The sequence below is a fragment of the Pyrus communis genome, chromosome 10 (genome assembly GCF_041283825.1).
Source record: "Pyrus communis isolate YQ-2024b chromosome 10, ASM4128382v1, whole genome shotgun sequence".
NCBI lineage: Eukaryota > Viridiplantae > Streptophyta > Magnoliopsida > Rosales > Rosaceae > Pyrus > Pyrus communis.
The window spans coordinates 8,310,113-8,334,553 of record NC_142574.1 but is presented as its reverse complement, the minus strand read 5'-3'; the positions used below and the strand labels follow the sequence as shown (position 1 = coordinate 8,334,553).

At 35.1% G+C, this 24,441-nt stretch overlaps 2 protein-coding genes and 1 long non-coding RNA gene across 7 annotated transcripts; 1 reads left to right on the top strand and 2 right to left on the bottom strand.

The window, feature by feature from the left end:
* Positions 1–5,359: 5,359 nt before the first annotated feature.
* On the bottom strand, positions 5,360–5,946 carry LOC148693466 (uncharacterized). The gene is made up of 2 exons (XR_015952745.1): positions 5,766–5,946; positions 5,360–5,703 (listed from the first exon to the last, which is right to left on the bottom strand). It is a non-coding gene; the product is annotated as an uncharacterized LOC148693466 (long non-coding RNA).
* A 2-nt stretch (positions 5,947–5,948) lies between these two features.
* On the bottom strand, positions 5,949–7,226 carry LOC148693465 (uncharacterized; the record flags this gene model as incomplete). The annotated part of the gene is made up of 1 exon (XM_088678733.1): positions 5,949–7,226. A coding segment is annotated over exon 1 (1,278 nt), but the record flags the coding sequence as incomplete, so codon positions are not given.
* Positions 7,227–18,143: 10,917 nt separating this feature from the next.
* Positions 18,144–23,659, top strand: LOC137728912 (clast3-like protein). 5 transcript variants are annotated; one of them, XM_088678426.1, is made up of 10 exons: positions 18,237–18,447; positions 18,526–18,600; positions 19,153–19,243; positions 20,136–20,377; positions 20,488–20,653; positions 20,735–20,793; positions 21,199–21,317; positions 22,044–22,284; positions 22,481–22,604; positions 23,288–23,659. In XM_088678426.1, exons 4-10 carry the CDS (start codon positions 20,318–20,320, stop codon positions 23,362–23,364), a joined length of 846 nt encoding a protein of 281 aa, XP_088534552.1. In that variant the 5' UTR covers positions 18,237–18,447; positions 18,526–18,600; positions 19,153–19,243; positions 20,136–20,317; the 3' UTR covers positions 23,365–23,659. The 5 variants fall into 5 exon arrangements, with proteins under 5 accessions (XP_068323814.2, XP_068323813.2, XP_088534552.1 ...); XM_068467713.2 differs by lacking the exon at positions 19,153–19,243 and having other exon boundaries at positions 18,144–18,447; positions 20,157–20,377; XM_068467712.2 differs by lacking the exon at positions 19,153–19,243 and having other exon boundaries at positions 18,154–18,447.
* The last annotated feature ends 782 nt before the right edge of the window (positions 23,660–24,441 follow it).

Below are 24,441 nucleotides of genomic sequence, written 5' to 3'. Positions count from 1 at the left end.
CGTGCTTTATTTAGCTGCTTAAAGCTTCAGTTTATTGATTGTTTTGTTTTATCTATAGAAAAGCCTGTTCTTGGAAGCACAGGATTGACCGTTTGTGTTTTCAATCCAGACATTCCACAACTCTCCTAATACAAACAAAAGTAAATCGACAACCCTTCTTCAACAACTTTTGTGCTTATATTTCTTCAGTTAATTTTTCTCAGCCTAAACATGCTTGAAATAGGTTTGAGTATCTAAGATCACATGTTCGAATCCTACGCACCTCAGCTGAGATGAATGCGGGCCATGTTGTCGGTGCTAATTCTGAGTAAAAAAATGATTAATGAGTTACTTCTACTTGATCCTGCCTTGCAGAAGATTAGTCTCTCTTCACCAACATGTTTACAAAAATCACATTTTTTAAATTCCATGTTTACGAGGTGATGGTTAAATGTCTTTGATTATTTAAAAACCATGTGATTCCATAACAGGATGCAAGTTTCGCATGCCAAGATACTATTGTTGGATTCAATTTCATTAGGGGTTGGTGGTACAAGTCGTGTCCGTCCTACCATAAAGCTGTCAAGAAAATGTCTATCGTTTAATTGCAACGAGCATGGTTTCTTAAACAGATTACCCGAACCATGGTAATTTTCTTTTGCACCTATTTTACATCTGACTGTTTTGAATTTACTCTAATATACATATGGATGGGAGTCTGTCTAGTTGATAGAAGTTTTTGAACACTCATGAATTTTTATTGGAAGTTATTTTTGTAAAGAAAGTGTATATGTATTTGGAGTTCCAATTGTCATCGAACCCTCATCACTGCATGCAAAATTAACACAAAAATTGCTAAGGGGCATCACCATTTTGCTGCATTTGTTATTTTGTCAGAGAAATGGATTATATGTAATGTGAATCCACTAGTTTATGGTATTAATTTATGTTCTTCTAGGAAGTTAATTCCAAATGTTAAAGAACTTTCCACAGTCACTTTCGTAACAGAGCCACACTTCTTTTAATCAAGTTATCATTCTAAAGGTAGTGGTTACACTAATTGATGACAAACTTTTGACTTATACATGTGATTTGCAAGCATGTAACATTGTTGCATGATCATGTTAAATTTGAAAGTTAGCTCCAGTAGAAATCGCCTAAAGGGTCAGGAGGTCTGGATAAAAAACATTGATTCGGAAAAAGTGATTTATTAATGTAGTGCATTTTTTTGTAAACAGGGGGAGGAAAGTGTACATCATGTATGTGTTTCGCTGTTGTCACGCCTTACATTTATGGTTGAAACTATTTAAATAATTCGTTGTGTGTTGGGTTATCCAAAGTGGTGCATTGAGTTGTTAAGTATTTAGTTCAAGGCTTTCCAAAGGGGTATTTGGTGTTTGCAAAGTCATTTTGATGGAGTTTAAGGTGAGTGCCTTTGATGATTGTAAAGGGGTTAGACCAGAAGATGTGTGGGATATGCATTTTGGTTGTTGCTTGCTGTAGATTTTAGGGGATTCCTTATTCAAGTATTTACACATGTTTATTAGTTTGGGATTAAACTTGTTGTGTACACCTTTGGAGCCTCATATTGGTTGTTAGAGTTTGGTAATCTAATTAATCTATGTGTCTTTCTATCAATATTATTCATGCATGACCTGCATTACATTGGTTCTACTACATTTTCTGGATTGCTTACAAAATTGATATTAGTAGTAATGGTTGCCTAACATAAACATATCCAACCTTTGCATAGGTGGTGTGAAAATTATCTTGACACACAAATTATACCTTATTTGTGACAATTGTAGTATATATGCAAGTATGAATCGTTCTAATCGGGGATTAACTAGGGATGCTAATCAACTCAAATAAGACTCTAAAATACTAAACTAAACTTAAAAACACTTAACTAGACCTATATGACTCAAAACAAATTAAAAAGACTCAAAACAGCACAAAACAATCAAATAGACTCAAACTAGACTCTAAAGGGTGATTTGGACGAAATTTAACTAACTTAGACTCAAAACACCAATTTGGACAGATTCAAACACTTTTCTAACTAATCTAACACACTTAATAAAAGGGGGAATTGATTTGGACGAAATTAATTAAATTAGACAGATTGTAAACTAAACAGATTAGGCACTAAATTAGGTGAATTGAATGGGAAAAAGGCTAGTTAAAGGGTCATTCTCCACACATGCACATATGCAACACAAATTGATTTCCAGATTTTATCCCTTTAAACCATGAATGCCAATGCCCTAAATTAATTGTGAAAAGCACAAATTAACTTTTAGATTTTCCTAGTTTCATTGAATTGGATGGAATACGCATCGACAATCAAATTATTCTTATCAAATTCCCTACATGAACTGCATAATAGAGATAATATCAAAGATCATTAAGCTTTTTGAAAACCCTAAGCATTGACTAGGCATTCGTAACTATGAATTGCATGATACTCTTGCCTAGAATTTACTTAATACAATCATGACTAGTGATTTTTACTACTTATGAATATAAGTTCATAACGATTAGGTGAAATTCCCTTATATCCTAGCATCAAATTCATGCATGAAAACTAAGTATGCATCCTTAATCAACACACAAGAACAAGTTCTCAATAAATCAATTAAGTAAATCACATTCACAATTCAAGAAACAAAATCTGGAGGAAATCAATTCATATAAAACATATGTCCATGGCTTTGAATTCACCTCTAACTAAGAAAAACTTAGGCCTAGTTTGGTACTAAGGTGATTCTGAAAAAAGCTGGTATCAAAAAAAGCTGAGAGCTGTTTTTGTGTTTGGTAAACATTCAGCTTCAGCTTTTTTTCACAGTTTTGGGTGAAAAAAAGCCAAAAACAAGAAGCTGCAAAACCCAGCTTTGACAAACCAGCTTTTTTTCACATCTGTTTTACATAAAAGTTTACCAAACACTATAATATTGCTTTTTTTATTTCAAAAGCACTTTTACAAAAAAATTTACCAAACACTCTGCTGCTTTATTTCACAGCTGTTTATTCTCACAGCATATCAGAAGCAGCTTTTTTTCAAAGCATAGCAATACCAAACCAGCCCTTAGTTACACATGTTCATAACAATTAAAAAGCAAATTAAAATAAACATGGAAACAAAACGAGGGAAGAAAGAACTCTCAAAGTCTCCAATGGTTGCAGATTTCTTGTGGCACAAGAGTCTCCTTCGCCTATGGAGGCCACGACACTCATTCTTCTCCCTAGGGTTTGCGGCACAAAGGTCTATTCCTGAATATATGGTGTGTGTGTGTGTGTGTGAATGAATGAATGATTTGAATGATGAATGGCTGCCTAGGGTGTGTAAGGGGGGGGGGTGCGGCACCTTTAGTTATATATATATATATATATAGAATGGGTACTAATCCTACTTGAATGCAATTTAAATCTGCACCTGAATCAATTAAAGCGATGGTTTCTAAATGAAAATCTTCGATTACTATCGTAACTTTAGAATACCATTTTCGAATTCTTATTTTATCTTAAAAAGTTAAAACAACTTCAAAAAGATAATGTTTCGAAAACTCTCAACCAGATTACTGCAAAATCCCAACAAATTGCTTTTTTACAGGAAGAAATTCTTCACAAAAGAATTGAAGAACAATTAACAAACAAATCTTTATTAGATTCTATTCGCCAGTTTTCCGATAAGCTTACTAAAGAAATTTGTTCCGATCTTCCAAATGCTTTTTGGCACAGAAAACAACATATTGTTAAACTACCTTATGTTAAAGATTTTATTGAGTCAAAAATCCCCACAAAAGCACGACCAATTCAAATGAATCAAGAAGTTTTAGAGTTTTGTAAAACTGAAATTAATCAACTTTTAGAAAAAAGAATTATCCGTAAAAGCAAATCTCCATGGTCATGCCCTGCTTTTTATGTCCAGAAAAACGCAGAATTAGAACGCGGTGCTCCACGACTGGTTATTAACTACAAACCTTTGAATGATGTTTTAGAATGGATCCGATATCCAATTCCTAACAAAAGAGACTTGATAAAGAGACTTTCTCAGGCAACTGTTTTTTCTAAATTTGATATGAAATCAGGCTTTTGGCAAATTCAAATTCATGAATCTGATAAATACAAAACTGCTTTTGTAACTCCTTTCGGACATTACGAGTGGAATGTAATGCCTTTCGGCTTGAAAAATGCACCAAGTGAATTTCAAAATATCATGAATGAAATTTTTAATCAATACAGCCATTTTTCAATTGTTTATATTGATGATGTATTAATTTTCTCAAAATCAATAGAAGAGCATTGGAAGCATTTGCATGCATTTGTTAGGATCATTAGGTCCAATGGGTTAGTTGTATCGGCATCTAAGATTAAGTTATTTCAAACCAAAGTTAGATTTTTAGGTTACCATATTTACAGGTCTACCATCCAACCAATTGATCGAGTCATCCAGTTTGCTGATAAATTTCCAGATCAAATTATTGATAAAACCCAGCTTCAAAGATTCCTTGGATCCCTCAATTATGTTTCAGAATTTTATCCTCATCTACGTCAACAATGTAAGCCCTTGTTTGATCGTCTCAAGGAAAATCCTCCATCATGGTCACAAAATCATACTTCCATTGTCAAACAGATCAAAAATCATGTCAAGACTTTGCCTTGCCTTGGCATTCCAACTCCCGGCTCTCTCAAAATAGTCGAAACCGACGCATCTGAAATCGGTTATGGAGGTATCCTTAAACAAAAAATTTCTTCCGAAGCTCCTGAACAAATTGTTCGTTTCCATTCAGGAATTTGGAATTCTGCTCAAGCTAATTATAGTACTATTAAAAAAGAGATATTATCTATTGTATTATGTATTAGCAAGTTCCAAGATGATTTATTAAATCAAAAATTTTTAGTTTGTGTTGATTGCAAATCTGCAAAACATGTTTTACAAAAACATGTTCAAAACATTGCATCAAAACAAATTTTTGCACGCTGGCAAGCCATATTAAGTATTTTTGATTTTGATATTGAATACATTAAAGGCAGCCAGAATTGCATACCAGATTTTCTAACCAGAGAATTTTTGCAGGGGAAGAATGGGTACTAATCCTACTCAGCAACGAAGGCTCCCAGCCACCCTTACCCAAACCCCAGCACCAGTAAAACAAGAGTCTATTCCCGACTCTTCAACGGCCCTCGCCATTACAAACAGATTTACTCCCTTAGGATCAACAGGCGGCAAAGCCGGCCATAGAATGTAAAGTGCGGAAGTAAAATATAAAATAGCAGCAGGAGGCATAGCCGTCCATAGAATTTAAAGTGCAGAAATAAAACATATAAAAACAGAGTAGCATATCAAAATAATGAATTAAACGTAATGATGCAAATATATTTGGAAAATAAGTTTTATTGAAAACTTACTGCAATGCAGATAACAAATAGGTATTGCCTAATGGCAGATGAAACAAGTAAACAAAGAGATGGAGCTCGCAGGCATCCTGAATAATATGTATGTATTACAAGTGTTTGAATAATCTCAGAGAGATATGGTTGAACTGAGTTCTTGAAGTTAAAAAACTTATTTTTCTTCTGAAGATGAATCCTCGTTATATAGAGCGAGGAGGTTGAATGAGACGTGGCCAAATGATCCGGGAATCCCGCTGTCTGCTAAAGCTGGGTGAAAGAATAGTGAAGATGCTTTGATTCTTTTACAAAAGTTAAATGAATAGTGACCTTTTTGTTTTTCACTATTTGTGAATAGTGACCTTTTTGTTTTCACTATTGTGAATAGTGACCTTTTTGTTTTTCACTATTGAAGAATAATGCTTTGTCTTTTGCGGAAGAGATGAAAACAGCTACTGCTGATGATGTTGCTGGGCTGACACAATCACATGGGCAAATATTGCTTCTCAGATATCAAATGGGTCCTGGGCATCTTGAAAATCTGCTTGATCAGCCCATTTGGCGGGAAGCTGAGACGAGGAATCAGAATTATCTGAATCTGAGTCTGAACCTTTTTTCTTTTGCAGCATTGCTGCTTCCGCCATTAGCAGATGAGCCATATCCAGCAGTTGGGTAGTTTTTTCTTTCTTTGAACTGGAGGACTTGGCTGACTTGGAAATTCCTTTGAGAGAGGAAGATGGACTAATGTCTGATAAGGACTGAATTGGTTCCTGAGCTTTTGGTAATTCAGGAAATTGGTGATGAACTGGCAAAGCTTGTGAGGACGAAGATGAAACTTTGATTGGCAGTGCCTGAAAAGATGCCTGGGGAAATTCCACTTTTACAAGATCAATAATTTTTTGGTGGTTGAATTTATCCCACCATTTTACCCATCTGGTTCTGTAAATACCACCGGTGTCCATTTCAAAGTTCCATTTGAGAATCCATGGGATCTTGTACTTGGCCATGAGCAGTGAAAAAATAGTAACTCTGTTGTCGAAACGACTTCTGTCAAAACTGGGCTGGAAGTTGTTTGTGAGAACATGACGAAGGTCATCTGGAATGATGGAAGAGCTTGGGCCATGGGAAGCCCACCAATTTGGAAACCATGCAGGAAACCGCAATCTGAAATTCTTATCAAAAGTTATGAACCATGAATGACTAAAGTCTTCTGTCTGGTGGAGAAAAATGTTGGTCCATGCTTGGATATAATCATAGTAATTGTAATGATTGTTTGGGATGAGAACATGCTGAGTATGAAGGGGTTTTGTGTGAAAAAGGGGAATTCCCCATTCGAGTTCGGTAAGGAATTTTCCAATATGGAGTGAATGATACAATATTTTGTTTTGGTGAGTGGTACTGTAAATTGGCTTAATAGCAATGCTTTCTGTTTCTGAAAGGATAGCCTGGTAATATTTTAGGCTTTTATAGGATTCAGTTGGTAAGAAATGAAAATTTGGTGGAAGGAGTAATTTGGCAATGCGCTCTGGGGGTTGGTTTTTGTCAATATGAAGAGGAATGCTAAAAAGCTTTTCAGAATGAGGGTTCTGGACATATGGTGATGTTTTAGCATAGCTAGGTGTTTTTGGTTGTGAGGGAGCTGGAGAACGAACTGATGAGTAAGGATCATAAGGGGTGGCTAAGGCCGTTTGGTAATTTGGTCGGATATTTCCTACTGTTGATCCTAAGGGAGTAAATCTGTTTGTAATGGCGAGGGCCGTTGAAGAGTCGGGAATAGACTCTTGTTTTACTGGTGCTGGGGTTTGGGTAAGGGTGGCTGGGAGCCTTCGTTGCTGAGTAGGATTAGTACCCATTCTTCCCCTGCAAAAATTCTCTGGTTAGAAAATCTGGTATGCAATTCTGGCTGCCTTTAATGTATTCAATATCAAAATCAAAAATACTTAATATGGCTTGCCAGCGTGCAAAAATTTGTTTTGATGCAATGTTTTGAACATCTTTTTGTAAAACATGTTTTGCAGATTTGCAATCAACACAAACTAAAAATTTTTGATTTAATAAATCATCTTGGAACTTGCTAATACATAATACAATAGATAATATCTCTTTTTTAATAGTACTATAATTAGCTTGAGCAGAATTCCAAATTCCTGAATGGAAACGAACAATTTGTTCAGGAGCTTCGGAAGAAATTTTTTGTTTAAGGATACCTCCATAACCGATTTCAGATGCGTCGGTTTCGACTATTTTGAGAGAGCCGGGAGTTGGAATGCCAAGGCAAGGCAAAGTCTTGACATGATTTTTGATCTGTTTGACAATGGAAGTATGATTTTGTGACCATGATGGAGGATTTTCCTTGAGACGATCAAACAAGGGCTTACATTGTTGACGCAGATGAGGATAAAATTCTGAAACATAATTGAGGGATCCAAGGAATCTTTGAAGCTGGGTTTTATCAATAATTTGATCTGGAAATTTATCAGCAAACTGGATGACTCGATCAATTGGTTGGATGGTAGACCTGTAAATATGGTAACCTAAAAATCTAACTTTGGATTGAAATAACTTAATCTTAGATGCCGATACAACTAACCCATTGGACCTAATGATCCTAACAAATGCATGCAAATGCTTCCAATGCTCTTCTATTGATTTTGAGAAAATTAATACATCATCAATATAAACAATTGAAAAATGGCTGTATTGATTAAAAATTTCATTCATGATATTTTGAAATTCACTTGGTGCATTTTTCAAGCCGAAAGGCATTACATTCCACTCGTAATGTCCGAAAGGAGTTACAAAAGCAGTTTTGTATTTATCAGATTCATGAATTTGAATTTGCCAAAAGCCTGATTTCATATCAAATTTAGAAAAAACAGTTGCCTGAGAAAGTCTCTTTATCAAGTCTCTTTTGTTAGGAATTGGATATCGGATCCATTCTAAAACATCATTCAAAGGTTTGTAGTTAATAACCAGTCGTGGAGCACCGCGTTCTAATTCTGCGTTTTTCTGGACATAAAAAGCAGGGCATGACCATGGAGATTTGCTTTTACGGATAATTCTTTTTTCTAAAAGTTGATTAATTTCAGTTTTACAAAACTCTAAAACTTCTTGATTCATTTGAATTGGTCGTGCTTTTGTGGGGATTTTTGACTCAATAAAATCTTTAACATAAGGTAGTTTAACAATATGTTGTTTTCTGTGCCAAAAAGCATTTGGAAGATCGGAACAAATTTCTTTAGTAAGCTTATCGGAAAACTGGCGAATAGAATCTAATAAAGATTTGTTTGTTAATTGTTCTTCAATTCTTTTGTGAAGAATTTCTTCCTGTAAAAAAGCAATTTGTTGGGATTTTGCAGTAATCTGGTTGAGAGTTTTCGAAACATTATCTTTTTGAAGTTGTTTTAACTTTTTAAGATCTGTTTCCATGCAAAATTCAAAAGTAATTTTTTGGCCAAAAACCTTGGTAGAAATACAGTTATGATGAACTTTGAAAAGATAAATTAATGCAATGAAAGGGAGTCCCAAAATAACTGGATCAGAAATATTTTTGATTAAAACAAATGGAGTTTTAAAACAAATATTTTGTTGACAAACATGGGCTTTGGGAATTTCATATTTTAATTTCATCGGGGATTGATTTGCAGCGCTAAGTGTTTCTGTAGACTTGTGAAAATATTTAGTAGGTATTAATCCTTCTTGAATGCAATTTAAATCTGCACCTGAATCAATTAAAGCGATGGTTTCTAAATGAAAATCTTCGATTACTATCGTAACTTTAGAATACCATTTTCGAATTCTTATTTTATCTAAAAGACTTAAAACAAGTTCCTTTGAAGAAGAAGATTTAGCCGAGTGAGCGTCGGAATCGGAATTTGAGGAAGAACCATTTTGTTCTTGGATGAGTTCTTGCGTACGTACTCTACTGAGTTGTGAACGAATTTCGGTATTTTCAGATTTTAAAAACTTAATTTCCGATTTGATTTGATTAACTTCTTTTTGCAAATCTTTGAGGGTGATCTCCTTTTTGTTTTTATTAAAACGTTCCAAAGTGGTACTGAGAGAAATCTTTTGAGAAGAAATTTGACTAGTGCCAGGTTCATGAGAAGAAATCAAATTTTTGAGTTTTTTCAAATAAAAAGATTTTAAATCAGGGTCATCAACTTTACTAATTAATTCTATTAAAAACTCTTCTTGTTCTTCTTGCTTATTAAGCACTGAAATTTTGTTACAACAAGTGTCCGTGCACCCAAACTTAATGTTTGGCGAGGAGACGTCGCTAGAACTGCTAGAGTCGGAGACGGAAAAATCGGGATTTTTATCAGATTGACTAGAGTCGGTATTTCTAATTTCTAAAGCCTGAATAAGTTGAACTTTCTCTTCTTCAGAGATTTTCAGTTGGTTAATAACCTTTTTAACCTTGCATTCATTTGCATAATGACCAAATTTGCCACACTTGTAACATTTTCCCTTTTTATTTTGAAAATCCTTTTTAGACTTTCGAAAAGGTTTTTTGTTTGAAGATGGTTTTTCATAAAATTTATTTGTTTGAAAAGGTTTGTTGGAAGATCTTTTGTTTTTATAAAATCTGGATTGATGTTTAGAAAACTTGCTGGTTTGTTGGGCTTTTTTCTTTTTACTCGAATGAGCGATTGGAGGTAAACCGTATTGTTCACAAAATGTTCCAAGTTCGTATTTAGCAATAGATTTATCTTTATGAACTTGTTTTGAAATCTTCATGTCGATACACATTTTCAATCCTTCCTTTTGAATAACATTAATTATGTTACCATAAGTAAGGGTATGATAAGGTATGACACCTTATTCATTTACTAAAACATTTCGAATTTTGTGAGCAAAAAGATTTGGTAAACCATTGATAAATTTTTCTTTCCAAAAAGGTTGATTACTATCTTCCCGAAGCATAACTCTGGATATGAAAACATCTTTATACCATCTGAAATCACTTAAGGTTGGACACCTTAAATTACTCAGTTGGTCGTGAATACGCGTAGTAACGTTGCTGGGTGTTCCTATAAAGTGTTCTATAATCGTATAAAGTAAAGTATTTACTCCGTCGGGTATTCCCTGTCCTATCGTTTCGTCAAAAATGGGAAATCCTTCCTCATCTTTTTTGACCGCAAAACGTATTTCATCTCTGGACTGAGAAGTTAAGTGCTTCTCCCACCAAGAATGAAGCATCCCGGTGAAACCAGTGACGAGAAGATCAACTATTTGTGTTTGTGTAAAATTGTGATTTGAAATGTAGCTATTAGCAACCATGGACATGTGTTGAAGTTTGTTCAAAAGTTCTTGTTCGGACAAGCCATCTATGTTCCACTCATAAAGTTTGTCGGCAGAAACTGAAAATTGATTTTGAATATTTCGTTCTTCAAATTGAAGGTCAGGAGGAGTTGGCCTGGGATACCAGTTTTTTGTGAGAGAAGTAGGGTTGACCGGATGAGTACGAATACGTTTTAAATCAAAAGTTGGTTGAAGATCAATGTTTTGAAAAATATTTTCAATATTTTGGATAGCAGAACTAGTTTCCGTGTCCTGAGAAGAATCAGAAGTATTTTCTTCTTCGACAGAAACATCATTGTTTTGCAAAACATTAACAACTTTCTCTTTTTTGAGCTCAGTGAGCATATGATCAATTTTTTGTAAAGTAGTCATGGATTTTAAAGCAGTGGAACTTGAAGCAGTATCAGTAAAATTTACTAAAGGTTTTTCTTTTGGAGAAGATTTTGGTTGAGACAATTTGTCGATTTTGGTTTCTATTTTGTCTAACTGTTTTCCAATGGTATGAAGACTTTGGTTTGTAAAATTATTCTGTTCAATGACAGGTTTAAAACCAGAATCTTCTTTTGGAATTTTAAAAGGGGTTGCGGGGATGTTGGTATTACCAGTGGAAATCAAAATAGTTTCTTTGGGAGGATGACTGGAAGAAATCAAAGTTTTGTCTTCCTTAACCCAATTTTCTTTGGTAACAACCGTAACTTTATTTTTTGTTTCAAAATGTTTTTCAATAAAATCAAAGAAAGATATTTCAAATTGGTATTGTTCTACAAAAGCTTTCCATTCGGCATATATGGCTAGCTTTTCTTCATCACAATACTTTTTTCTAAAAATATTTCTTCTGGGGATGTTTTCCTCAGAAGCGATGTCAGCTTTAAGCTTCCTCCATCGGATTTTATGTGGTTTATTTAAAACAAGTAATTGGTGATTCACCGATGTTATTTCAAAATCAGAAGGAGTTGGAGAAGTGGGTTCTTCTTGGTTTGGAGGATGATAAACAGGATGTGCAACTTGTGAAGAGGTGTCGACAGACTTTAATTTGAGTAAATCATTGACTAGATCTTGTTGTGCAGCTTCCTGCTCTTTTAACTTTTTGTTTACTAAAGATTTGATCAAATCTTGATCTCGACCCAGTCTATCGGTTGACGTGGATCCAGAAAAAGACTGTCTGCTAGGAGTAAAAGATTTGTGTGACAAAACTGATTCACAAGATTTTCTTGCTGGACGATCAAAATTGATTTTAACTGTGCCGTCAAAATATTGTTCAATGTTGTCGAGATTAACGAGGCTGTTTTGGACGGAAACCGGCTTACTTTCATTAATTAAACACCAATCCGAGGGGAGACTGATGTCTGACCACCTAATGGTTCTTGGTACTCTAATGTTTGCGCTTTCTTGGGTTGTTTGGATTAAAAGAGTGTGGTCGCGAGGACTTTTGTTCAAAGCTTGAAAATTCATGTTTGTGCCAGTGACTTTGTAATAAATTCTAAAAATAAGTGCCAAAGGTTGTGTTCCTTCCAGGACTTGGTACCCGGAGGTTTTGATATTAAGAGTAAGAGCTTTTAAAACATGTGGGTCTGAAAGACTTATTGTGAGATCTGGAAAACAATCAAAATGGATAGGTCCGTTATAAAGACTTGATTCAATCATTCCAAGAATACTATCGTTAAAATCAGTAAATCGGGCGTCACGAAGACATAAAAGAATAGAGGTATTAAGACCTTTTCGTGTTAAAGGTTTAACAGCGATTTGAACTAAACCAATGTGAAGATAGTTATGACCGTTTTTGCGATGCGCTTTGATTTGTTCTGGAGAAAATAATTGACAAGTCTCATGTTCTTTGCTAAGAGCATAAGCCATCTCAACTGTTTTGACGTGATGTTCGGATTTAAAAGAGGTCAAAGACCATTTTTTCTTGTAAATATTTTGGGTTGAAACTTTTGGAATGTTCCAGTCGGAAAAATCAATACTTTCGTCTGTTTGAAAATCCAATTTTTGTTCTTCATTGACAATGTCAGGTATAGTTCCTAAGGTGGATCTAGAGCTAGTGCTGGCCATTGAACTAGATCTAAATAATCTACTCATGAAATGCACAAAACAAGTATACTATATGCAAGACTTAAAAGATTCACCTTCCTCGTATGTCTAGACTCTTCCCCCGCTCATGCGCTCCGCTCATGCCTCTCCTGGGACTTATGTTTGGACCACGTCGGACTGTTTGGCTGGAAGAAAGAAGAACTGAGGACCGACGATTAAGAAATGCAGATAAGATACAAGTATGTGAATAACAATGAACATATTAGATAGATGCTAATGCAATTACCAACCACTTGGCTCTGATACCAAATGGGGCGGAACTAACAACAGGCGGCAAAGCCGGCCATAGAATGTAAAGTGCGGAAGTAAAATATAAAATAGCAGCAGGAGGCATAGCCGTGGTATATATATATATATATATATATATATATATATATATAGCATGGCAAAAACCCTAGGAATCAGAATTAGGGTTCAACCTAGTAGATACAAGTGATTAAGGCCCCTAGGGTTCGGCACATTTCTTGGAAATTAAGTCTTAGCCCAGTTGGTTTCAGATATGGACTTATACAATCCAAATCCAAGAGGAAAAGGGCCAAATTAAATCAGAATCTAATCAGAAAAAGGTTTAGGAAATTCATCCAAAATTGGGCCTTCTAGAAACTAAGTGTTTTGTGGCTGATTTTGGGTGTTCTAGAAGGCATAAAAGGGGGAAAGGTGCGGCACCCTTTTAGGGTCAGATAAGGCTTCTAGAAATTAGGTTTTTAGGTCCACTTGCAGCTAGGATTAAGGTGGAACAAGATTAGGTTAGGATAAGATAGGATAAGGTTTGGATAAGATAAGGTTGTTAGGATAAGTTTCCATATTTCTTGCTCTTTCCTTATCTTCTTTGTCTTGAACTTTCCTTTTTTGATTTGTAGCATGTTCCTAGCCACTTTTGACTCCAAATTCGTCCATCCACCTTGCTCCATATACAAGCTATCCAAAATAAGCCTAAAACTGCTCTAAAAGGCTCAAAATTGCCTTTTCTTGCCAACTTTGTCATTAGGACCTACAAACAAACGAAAATAGCTTAAAACACTATAATAAGTAGTAATTAGCTCACTAAATGCAAGGAAATAACATAACTAAGTAGCATACATATGCTCCTATCAATAGGTTCAAAATCGATCTTATTATGGAAGATAACATGAATTAGCACAATTTCCTCATGATATGAAGGCACGCCGAAAATATACTTCGTATTTCTTGCCATACTTTGGTGATAGAGGATGGATATGAGGATCCTTTCATGGTGTCGCCGACTTTGAAAAATTTGGTCGGCGAGACAAAAAGATTTAAGCTCTCTTTTAGGAATCAAAATACTGACTTTGGGAAGACGAACTTCATCATTCATGGACTACTTAAAGAATAGCTGCCCTCGAACCAATTGCCTCAGTCAAACCATAAACGTTTGCTGCCACCGTAGGAAAACAAATTATGAATGAAGTGACCCCCGCCCCATTGATGCCTTCCCGGCGACTAGATCAACAACCCCATTCAGTTGCACCTACCAAGACTTCGAAGAGAACGTTGTTCTTTATCAAGCTGACAAATCTAACAAGTAAAGTTTTCCTCTCGATTAATGTTCTCACGTGTAAATCTTAATAAATGTGCTTGCTTATCTTGGTTATACATATATGTTTTGCCGCTTAAGAAAAATTGTTGGCCAATCTTTTCGCACCACTCTTTCACACTCTTTTCCATGGCTATCACGTTTCTCTATGACCTTATATATTGTACCTTCATTCACAGCTAAAAACCTCGCAATGAGCAAATAGAGACAACCAATTTTGTTAGAATTGCTAGAGAATTCCACAATTTGGTTGTCCCTAAGATTGAGCCTGCCAACAAAGAGTCGATAGCCGCACTCATAACAAAGTCTCAAGCCAACAATACCAAAGATAGGTAAATTACAATTTGTTTTTTGTACGCACACCTACATAATATATGTCGTACCGGTGTTTGTTAAACTATGATTTATATTTTTTTGCTATAGTACGGAAGATGTTCGCTCACAGAAAAAATGAATGACCACAGTCTCCGTGATCAGCTGCTACAAAGGCGTTCTCCATGTTTTTGACTTTGAACATATGTGCTTGAAAACTTACTTGCTGAAATGACAACACAACAATTTTTATGTTTTTTGTTATCTGCTGCAAGTGGTGCCTGGCCTGTAGGACATATATTTTGACACCTTAAGTGTAGGGGAAAAATATGTGTGGACTGCATCTTACTTCTGTTTCTTTTGTTTCTTATGGAAACAGGCGTCCTGCATATTTTTTGCTTTGAACATTAGTGCTTAAAAGCTTAGCTGTTGAAACAAGATCAAAACACTTATTATGTTGTTTGGTTTAATTGTTAAAACATGTGGCTGGCCTGCAAGACATATATTTTGCCATCTTAACTTCAAGGACAATATATGTGTAAAATGCATGTTGATTGTGTTCCTCAAGGAAACAGAGCATTTTTTTGCAACCACATCTTTTGTAATCAACTCGATTGAATGTATATAAAGTCAAGCTACTTTTCTTACTGACACCATTCACTCATCTATCCATTTGTTCATTCATGATTATGTTGAATTTTTTTCCAAGTTAAATGTGTCTTATTCAGGTAGTTAAGGCTGGTACATTCAAGTCCCACAGCATCGCACGGCCAATTTACTAGTTTAATCTGTACTAAAACTCAAAACACTCTGAAATACTGTTCATAAGCACAACGTGCTTCTTGTTTTACCCTTACTAAGTTTACATTATTACATTGTTGACACAGAGAAAAATGCCCTACACTCATCTCTTTCCTCCTGATTTCTTCCTGCCTGGTCATTGTCTTCTTTTCCAATTAAAAATCTTGTGCGACTCCTCCTCACCAAGCAACCTCTTTGCTCCAAATCTTTAAATTGAAATTCCTCTCTGATATGATTTTTACCACCTGCAAAAGTAGAGATAAAAACACTTAAAAAATACTTGCAAGAGTACAAGGTAATTGTAGTATAACAACTCAAGCAAGGTCTTTTCCACATGAATTGATTGAATAATTTCTATTTAAACTAATTCTTAATTAACTATTTAAAACAAAGTTTCAAAAATGTTGATTTTATGACCTAGAATATTAAAACGAATTTTAAATTAAAACAATTAAAGAAACCAATTTGAAAGGGAACAATCTAAGAAAATAATGATAAAAGGACACTAGGGTTCCGCCATTACCTTAACAATCTTATGTAGTTTTACCAATTACTTATGAATTACACATGCAACTTTGAAAGCTAGGTTTTCCTTATGCAAATTCTACTTGTGACATTCAAGTTATAACGTATATTAAACATGCAATTTGTCTGTGACATTCATATCAAATATAAACATGCATGACTCATTACGTTTTGTGAAAACCCTTTAAAAAACCATGCAACCCCTAAGACGTGACATTCGCCCTAGGTGAACTTACAACTATCAATCACAAGAAGTAATACACAATCCTCTGGTGGCATTCCGACCGAATTGTATCCGATTACTTATCTAAACATCTTAATGGTAGCTAAGCATTAAGATATAGAGATAGTTTAAACACAGTGATTAATAATTCAAAATATGCATACATAACATCATAAGCAATTAAATAAAGACTACATATTCAAGTTAAGACTCAAGGCATCGTCCTAGCAAATGGAAATTTGTTATGAACAACCATAAAGCAAAACATTATTAAGAACATGGATAAAAAAACATCTTGTAAATAAACTTGAATCATCAAAGGGTCTCTAAGCCGAATTCTCCAAAGTAGTTCGTGTGTGCCTAATGGCTAAAAAGCCTTATTTATACTACTACAAAATAAAATCTTACATAGAAAAGGTTTTCTAAAAACTAGGAAACATGATAGAATAAGAGAATAAGATAACTAGGAAATAAAATGTTTCCTACTTGAACTGAAATTAAGACTTCTCAGAAAATCAGACTTTTGACCAACCAAATCAACTCCGATTTGGTCTTAAAACATCTCTTTTTAAAGTTTGAGATGTCCCTAACTAATCCTCAGTAGGAATCTTCCTCAAAATATGCCATCTTGACCTTCAAAATACCTAAAACATCCAGAAAACGTCAATTTGGGAAAGCTGTGCGTTGGACCTTCTTTTCTTTGCCACGGTCAAACCATTTGGTAGAAAAATCTGAAACTTTGATACAATCATTTTGAAAGACTCACGAACATCCTCCAATTAGAGTCACTCCAAAATTCATCCGTTTACTCACTTTTTGCTCAAGAGGAAGTTGAATGTCCTATATTGAAAATATAATCCAAAGTATCAAAATCTCACAAAATAATCAATAAATTAATACTAAGATTAGGGTAAAATATATAGTATAATATGGACTCATCAAGTCCCCACAAACTTAGCTTTTTGTGTGTCCTCAAGCAAAATAAAACTAAAAAAACAAATATAAAAACTAACAAACTAGAAACTTAAACAAAAATTAACTAAGACAAAATTTTCACCTTCAAGTTGCTAGCCATAGAAAACATCAAAATATTTTTTCAAAAGTTCTCACTAATCCCACTATAGAGTCTAAGTCATTTAGAATCAATTAGAAAAGAATTCATGAACTTCCTTTGGTGTAAAGTGAACCAACATAGTTAAAGAGACTCGACTAAAAACCCTTATCACTTGTCTTCTTTATTTGATACATACTAACTTGATATATATTTTCTTCTTCTTCTTCTTCTTTTTCTCTCTTTTTTTTTTCTTTCTTTTTTTTCAGATTTTTTTTTTTTTTTAGGAATAGCGGTGGTCGTGCAATGTACTTAAGCTTTCGATCCAACTGACCACCCTGCCTCATGTCAACATTCTACCATTTGATGCGAGAATCATTGTTGATTAGACAGGACTAGCCCGGTTACTAAGCAAAGTCTCGGGTGGAACAATTATTACTTTATTGATAACAACAAATAACTTTACTTTACTTAGAACAAAATTTTTTAAAAATTACTTAGACGAAAAGTAAGTTTTCCAATCTCACTCCCCACAAATCATGTTGGTGTGAATGTGCAAATTTTCAAAGTGTAACTCATGAATTAGTGTCTAAGCAACGATAAATGGAAAAAACTCTACTATGGGATTAACCTTCACTATGTCGTCAATTTGTTCGAACGTTTAAAATAAACTATGAATATTAACTTATAAAGAATGAAATTTTTTTTTTAATTGACTCAAAAATTAAAAACCTAAAAATTCTTATTTTCCATCCCCAAACTTAAATCACACATTGTCCTCAAGGTGGGAAAATAAAACAAACATAATACAAAATAAGAAACAAAACAAAAACTAAAAAAAAAAAAAAAAAGAAAAAAAGAAAAAAATGGGAATGGACACACTGGGTTGGAAGACAGGACCTGGAGCTGGGGAAAGGCGCTAAACAAAACAGAAAAATAAGGCAGAAATCTGCCGGGCGCTGGGATCGAAGTCATGACGTGGGGGCAGGAAGAGGAATGCAGAAGGCCTCTGCCCACTCACGTGCGAGCACGGTCGAGCCCAACAGCAAGAAGGCTCTCTCCTTTTCTCTCAAACCTAAAATCAAAACCGAAACACCCAGCCCTCGTCGTTTCTACTCCTCGCGGTGGCTTCTCAGCCGAAACCCAGAAGCACCCCCTAAACGCCCTTGCAAACGGAGTTGCTGGCATACTGAAAATTTGAGAGTCCAAAAGGTAAACCCTCATCCGCATTTCTTTGATGTTGATCTGCACCGCTCAGTTCGAGAGACAAAATAACTCATCTGTGCGCAGGAAAACTCGAGTGACAGAGAACTGAAGCATCGATTTGTGGTTCTGATCTCCACGATTTTCAGATCCAAAAGGAAGGTAAATAGCCGACAACCCCCAAACTTGTATGTAAAACAATTATTTTATTAAAAAGTGAGAGAGAATGAGTGAAAGAGGGTCCAGCGGTATAGAGGTCAGAATTCAGACTCTAGTTCGCATTCCTTTTAAATTTCTGCACTTTAATGTTCATCTTGAATGCAAAGCTGTGATGAATGGATAGTTGAATGCGTTCTGAGGTGAGTGGATGAATGCTGCAGAATGCATGATTCAGCCGATTCCCGTATTTGATTCAAATTCAACCTGCATAAAATCACAAAATTAAAATTGCACTAGAATAAATTCCAAATAAAATACTTATTAACTAAAAAAAATTCTGTTTTTGTGTTTTTCAATTTTCTGAATTTTTTTTAATCTTTTTTAAAAAAAAATATAAGGAAGAAAATAAAATAAACGCAAATCAGAAGAGAAGAGTTTGAAAAATTGGGTTGGCATACATTTCACATGTCTCAGTTCTCAGTTCTTAGACTCATAATGTTATAGCATACATACTATTCTTTTCTTCTTCTTTGTCTAAGAATTTCACATCAACAGCATCTCCCTATAACCAGCCTAACCTAGGAGCTTGGTTTTGATTCAAGCTTTCCGATGGTAATTGGACGATTCCTTCAACGCCCACCATCAAGTTAGTCTGAAACGATTCCTACCGTATTGACCTATTGCATCTCAAAATCTTCTTTAAATTTGTGATTTAATATAACTGGGCTTTAGATTTCGTGATTTTGTCTAATCCAATTTAACAAATAGATTCTTTATAATCTGAATTTAGAAAATTATTGTCATTCAAATTTGTTTTACATCTGATTCAGTTGGATTTAGGGGTTGTGTTTGAGTGTTTCCTGGCCTGAGTTGTATATAACGAACAAAAGAGTGAATTTTTGTGTCCTAAAGAGTATATCATGGTCATAGACACGAGTTTGATATTATCAAGTAAGATGCCGAGTCCTCTTGCATTCATATAATTACATTTGTGGGCTGCTTTTCTGGGTTTTTGTTGATTTGTTTGCCATCTTTTATATACAAGAAGAGATGATGACACCGCCACGAACATTATCAATTTATGCATGAAAACGTAACACTGGGGCCAATCTAACCATTTATTTTGAGCACATCACATCAGCAAAAAAATAAAACATATGACAGTGGGGTTTTTCCAAGTCAATTTTTGTTGGCATGTTGTTGTTCATGTATGTGTTGATTTGGTAAATGTAAGTGCTTTTGGCATTTTATGACAAAGACGAAGAAGAAGAATAGTATGTATGCTATAACATTATGAGTCTGAGAACTGAGACGTGTGAATTGTATGGAGGTAAGCAATAGTTATGTGAAACGTGTGAATTGTATTGAGGTAAGCAACAATTATGTGACTGTTTTTTTTGCTAAGAAGATTGTGTAACTTTTTGATATATTGTTCATTACAAAGAAAGTGTATTACATGAACTCTAACTATTTGACTTTGTTCCAAGCAATATTTAAAAATATTTAAAATTCATTTTGAGGAGTTTCTCATTTGCCAGTTGAAATCTGAATCTGATCAGGTCTGTCAGAAAATCATCCCGTACGCAACGGAGTGGATGCAAGTTTCTTGAATGCGCCTTTGATTGAGGCCCACTATCCTTGTTTGAACAACTTCACAGTCACAGTGACTGACTCACCAATCGTAAATTTCAGCTCAGCCATTGCCTTCTTTTTCACGACAATGGAATTCGTTGCTGAACAAGGCAAACACGCCCATGGTGGCTCTTCCACTCTGATCCTGGTCAGTTCAATTTTCTAGGTCATTGGTTACTCGTTTCTTTTGCCTGTTTGGTTGCTGAGAAAGTGCAGGAAATTTCAGCTCTTTAATTTAACTAAATCCTGGGTTTGCAGCCAGCTTTGTCAATTGGAAATGTGGGGCAGCTTGCAGTGGACCTTCTAGTTGCATCAATGAAAGCAGAGAGAGTTGGGTATTTGGACACTCCATTTGTGGTTCCTTGTGTCGGCAATGATGCCTATGGGCCTGTTCCTAATGGGGAGCTTGCTCTCCCTCTCGAAGGTTCTAACTCCCTTGCTTCTCTTTTAGCTTGTTTAGCTTGTTAGTTCAATTTTTTTATTGAATTTTCAATTGGGTATGCAGCTTATGATTCATCTTCCAATGCAATGTCTCTAATCCAACAAAGGTCCCCTGTTGTAAAGGTAAGCTGCACATTTGGGATTCCCATTTGATAGTAAATTGGAAAAAAGACCCCGAAAACTATAAGTTTCGTAGAAAAATACTTCAAGAGATCAATTGGAGATAAAATCGTCATGTATCCACTTGTCATCATCTAATATATTTCTAGTTATGAAGAGGGAAATGATAACCACACACCAAACAACATACAGGATTAAACTTGTAGTTGTGTGGTTATCATTTTCGTTGCGAAATTCCTTTGGTGTCACTATAAAGTTTTGAGTTTGAAGGGGTTTTCTCGAAGTGTAATCTTATCAAGGAATTGCATGTGAGATGCCCCTACTTTGAGTTGTTTTTGTCGTTTCAATTTTTTTGTTGTAGTGCTCTACTGTGGAATTGAAGGTTTTAAATTGGTAAATTCTAAACAGGGAAGGATGATTGAATTTGCTAAATGTGTGGCTGATTATGTTGCTGCTAGTGGAAAGAAGAATGTTGTTGTGCTCTCGAGCTTGGATTTTGGGAGGTGGCAGAGAGTTGATACGTCAAGGTATAAAGAGGATGGTTCTTGTTTATGTTGGCTGTTTTGAAATTTTGAAGTTCTTTTTAATGGGCATGAGATAGTTGTTAAGTCAGCTCACAGCCCAGACAACTAAGCATTTAACGCGCCTGGTTTAATAAATTCCTTAATATTTGTAATGCATCAACTAGGGAAGACAATATATAGAAATGTAACTGATTGGATGAGTTGTTAGTTTTTAGGCGGATATATTTCAATTCTCAACCCAATAAGCTCGGGAGTTGATTTAGGTAGTAGTTACATATTTGATATTCCAAAGGAAGAGAATGATAAATACTGATATATTATTAAGACTATTTAGTTACAAACATTTTTGAGCTCGTTTTGAACTAAAACTACTTTGTTCTTTCTCTCACTTTCTCACCCGCTCCCGTTTTCATATTATGTAACATTTACTAAATAGGGTTTGATTAATGATACTGGAGAAATTATTCTTCAGTTAAAGTTTATTTCAAAATAAAATTCCTAGATAATGTTACTTTTAAGAGTTGTACCAAGAACTTGGAACTGATCTGGAAACAAAACATTTCCACCTTTAAACATGCATATATAGTCTTAAAAGATAATAACTTGTTTTTGAACTCTGTCGTTTGGATAATGAATCAGTTGGGAACTTGGGATCAGGAAGCTTGGTGGCCTGTAGTTTCTGTTATGTGCTTCTTTGAAATGACAATTTATCTTTTCGTGACATACCAGTGGTTTGCAGATGCATTACCTGTCTAGCACCAATTCAGATGGAACAGATGATTATTGTGAACAGCTTGGGTGGAAAAGTCTGCAGGAATATAACCCCACTCAGAAGGCCTGGAAGTATCTCAATACATTAGCTGAGGGCAATGCTGTGCCGGAGGACATCTTGCCCTTTGAAGGCGAACTAGAAGAAGAAGAATATTACTACCCGAGCTTGCCATTCGCGGCACTTTTTTCTTGTCTCAAGGTATTCTCTGGGAAGCATACCTAATATCAAAATGTGAAAGTGGCCAATTGTTTCCAAACACAGGGAGTCCCCTATGTTATGGAATAATTGTGTCCATGCCTACTGATTGCCATCAATTCTTGTTGAATTGCTCACCCACACGTGGGAATCTGTAATTGTAAGACTCCTTGTTTTATTTTTACTTTTTCTGAATCAGGCCAAAGGATTGAAGGTTACCTGCTTATTATGCTACTGCTCAGAAGGAGACAACATACCTGATGCTTTCCATTTGGCCGAGGCAGCATGCAAACTTCTGCAATTAAATCCCAGTAATTTCCATGGTTAGTTTCTTTTCTTTGAATAGCTATATTATTTCTCTGATTAAAGGCTTTTGTTTGAGATGAAGTTTTGTCATGTCCATATTCTTTCATTTTCTAAAGCTCATTGTTTGTTTTGCTTGGTACTCTTTAAAGTCAAATGTAAGAACATTGTGTCTTAAGTCCTGATACGTTCTCATCATTCTTCAAAGGAAATATAGCAATGTTTTTTAGTCTGTTATTCTATGCCCTTTGCACAAATTGTGTGGTCGAGAATACTTTAGGCATAGATATTCGTATTATGTGCACGTCGACGTCCAGGAAGCCAATCATGATTTGTTTTCCTTAACGTCTTATCGTGTTGTTTCTTCCGATGGTTAGATTAGGTTATGGGTTATCTTGTTGTTCACGAACGGTTAGCGCATGATTTCAGTTCCAGTTCCCCTGCAATTGGGTAATATACTCTATCCCACATCAGATATAGGACAGGGAAATGTAGAGGAAAATGGATCGGGTGGATGGGGCGAGGATGGGATAACCATATTCCCAATAGGGCTGGGAAGCGAAATGCATGATCCTGATTTGCTATGTGTCGATCCCTTATAATTATTATTTTTTCCATTGCATCTCTTTTTCTCCCTTAAACCTGATTTGGTTAATGCATTCATGTTAGAGGTATACTCATCTTTATTGATGATTTTGCGCAGGCAACAATGATAAATGGGTTATTCCATGTTCTTGGAAGACTCTGTATGGACCACCGGCCGATATGTCCCTGTTTTAGGTAGTTTCCTTTGACCTGGGCATCTACAACACTGCAACGATGGGGTACCAACTTGTTTCGGCTCCCTTTTTCTGAGGCTCTTTTAAAAGTTTTCTTGGTAAAGAAAAGGATATGGGGTAAACTGCCATTTCCCCCTGAATCATCACTTCATTGTCAATTTCCCCCTCGAACTATTTTTTCAGTCTAATTCTTATCTGAAATGATTTATAAGTTTGATATTCTTATTTTGCATGTATAAGTTTCAAATGTTCAAACTTCAAGTGCGGATAGAAGATAAATTTCTTACGATGTTAAACTTCTTTAAGTGCACATAAAATTGCAAATCAATTTTTAATAGCATGATTCTTAAGCCAAATTCCTAACGAAAACACTTTTAACACTCAACAATGGGATATTGATTGGAGTAGGCTTCTTAGGCATCGACTGGATTTTTGCCTTGGGTTCATAAATTAATTGAAATTAAACAAAAAAAAAAAAAGGTTCGATTCTTACCTTAGTTGGAGGATTCTAACCTTTGAAAGTACTATTATTCTCAGCAGTATTAAATACATTTACGTATAATGTATAACATAATTCGATCCTTATCTTAGTTGGATACACAATCAGAACGAGTCAAATGGAATGATGTATGGTGCAGCTATCGCAACCATACATAATATATCACATAGTTCCATTTGCATAGGTGGGAGCACCGATTTTCAATTGGCAATTTGGCATTATATACGTCCATTAAGTTTTTGTTAATCTTGATTCACATCACATGAACCTTCTAAAATTATACTTGACAACTCAACTACTAGGAATTCGCTTGATTGTCAAACCACGATTAACATCCACCTTTTTTTAATTAGGCTTAATTTCTTAGGAATTGGCTCGTTTGCCGCAATAATGTATCAATATGGTCAAATTTTCTTTATTTAAATTAAAAATCGAGCTGATCGTGCTTGGTACAGGTACTGTAACACAAATCCTTTTAATAGTATAAAGCTTATATCCAACCAAATTTTTTTTAATGAAAATGGTTTGAGATAAGTTTTTTTTAACCACAACCATTATATAACTTTATTTAAAGAAAAA

What these genes read in the sequence shown, in the direction of transcription:
- LOC137728912 (XM_068467713.2), top strand. Translation starts at nt 20,318, where the DNA reads ATGGAATTCGTTGCTGAACAAGGCAAACACGCCCATGGTGGCTCTTCC. An exon ending in GCTCTTCCACTCTGATCCTG is followed by an intron (nt 20,378 to 20,487) that starts GTCAGTTCAATT and finishes CTGGGTTTGCAG; the next exon opens with CCAGCTTTGTCAATTGGAAA. An exon ending in AAATCCCAGTAATTTCCATG is followed by an intron (nt 22,605 to 23,287) that starts GTTAGTTTCTTT and finishes GATTTTGCGCAG; the next exon opens with GCAACAATGATAAATGGGTT.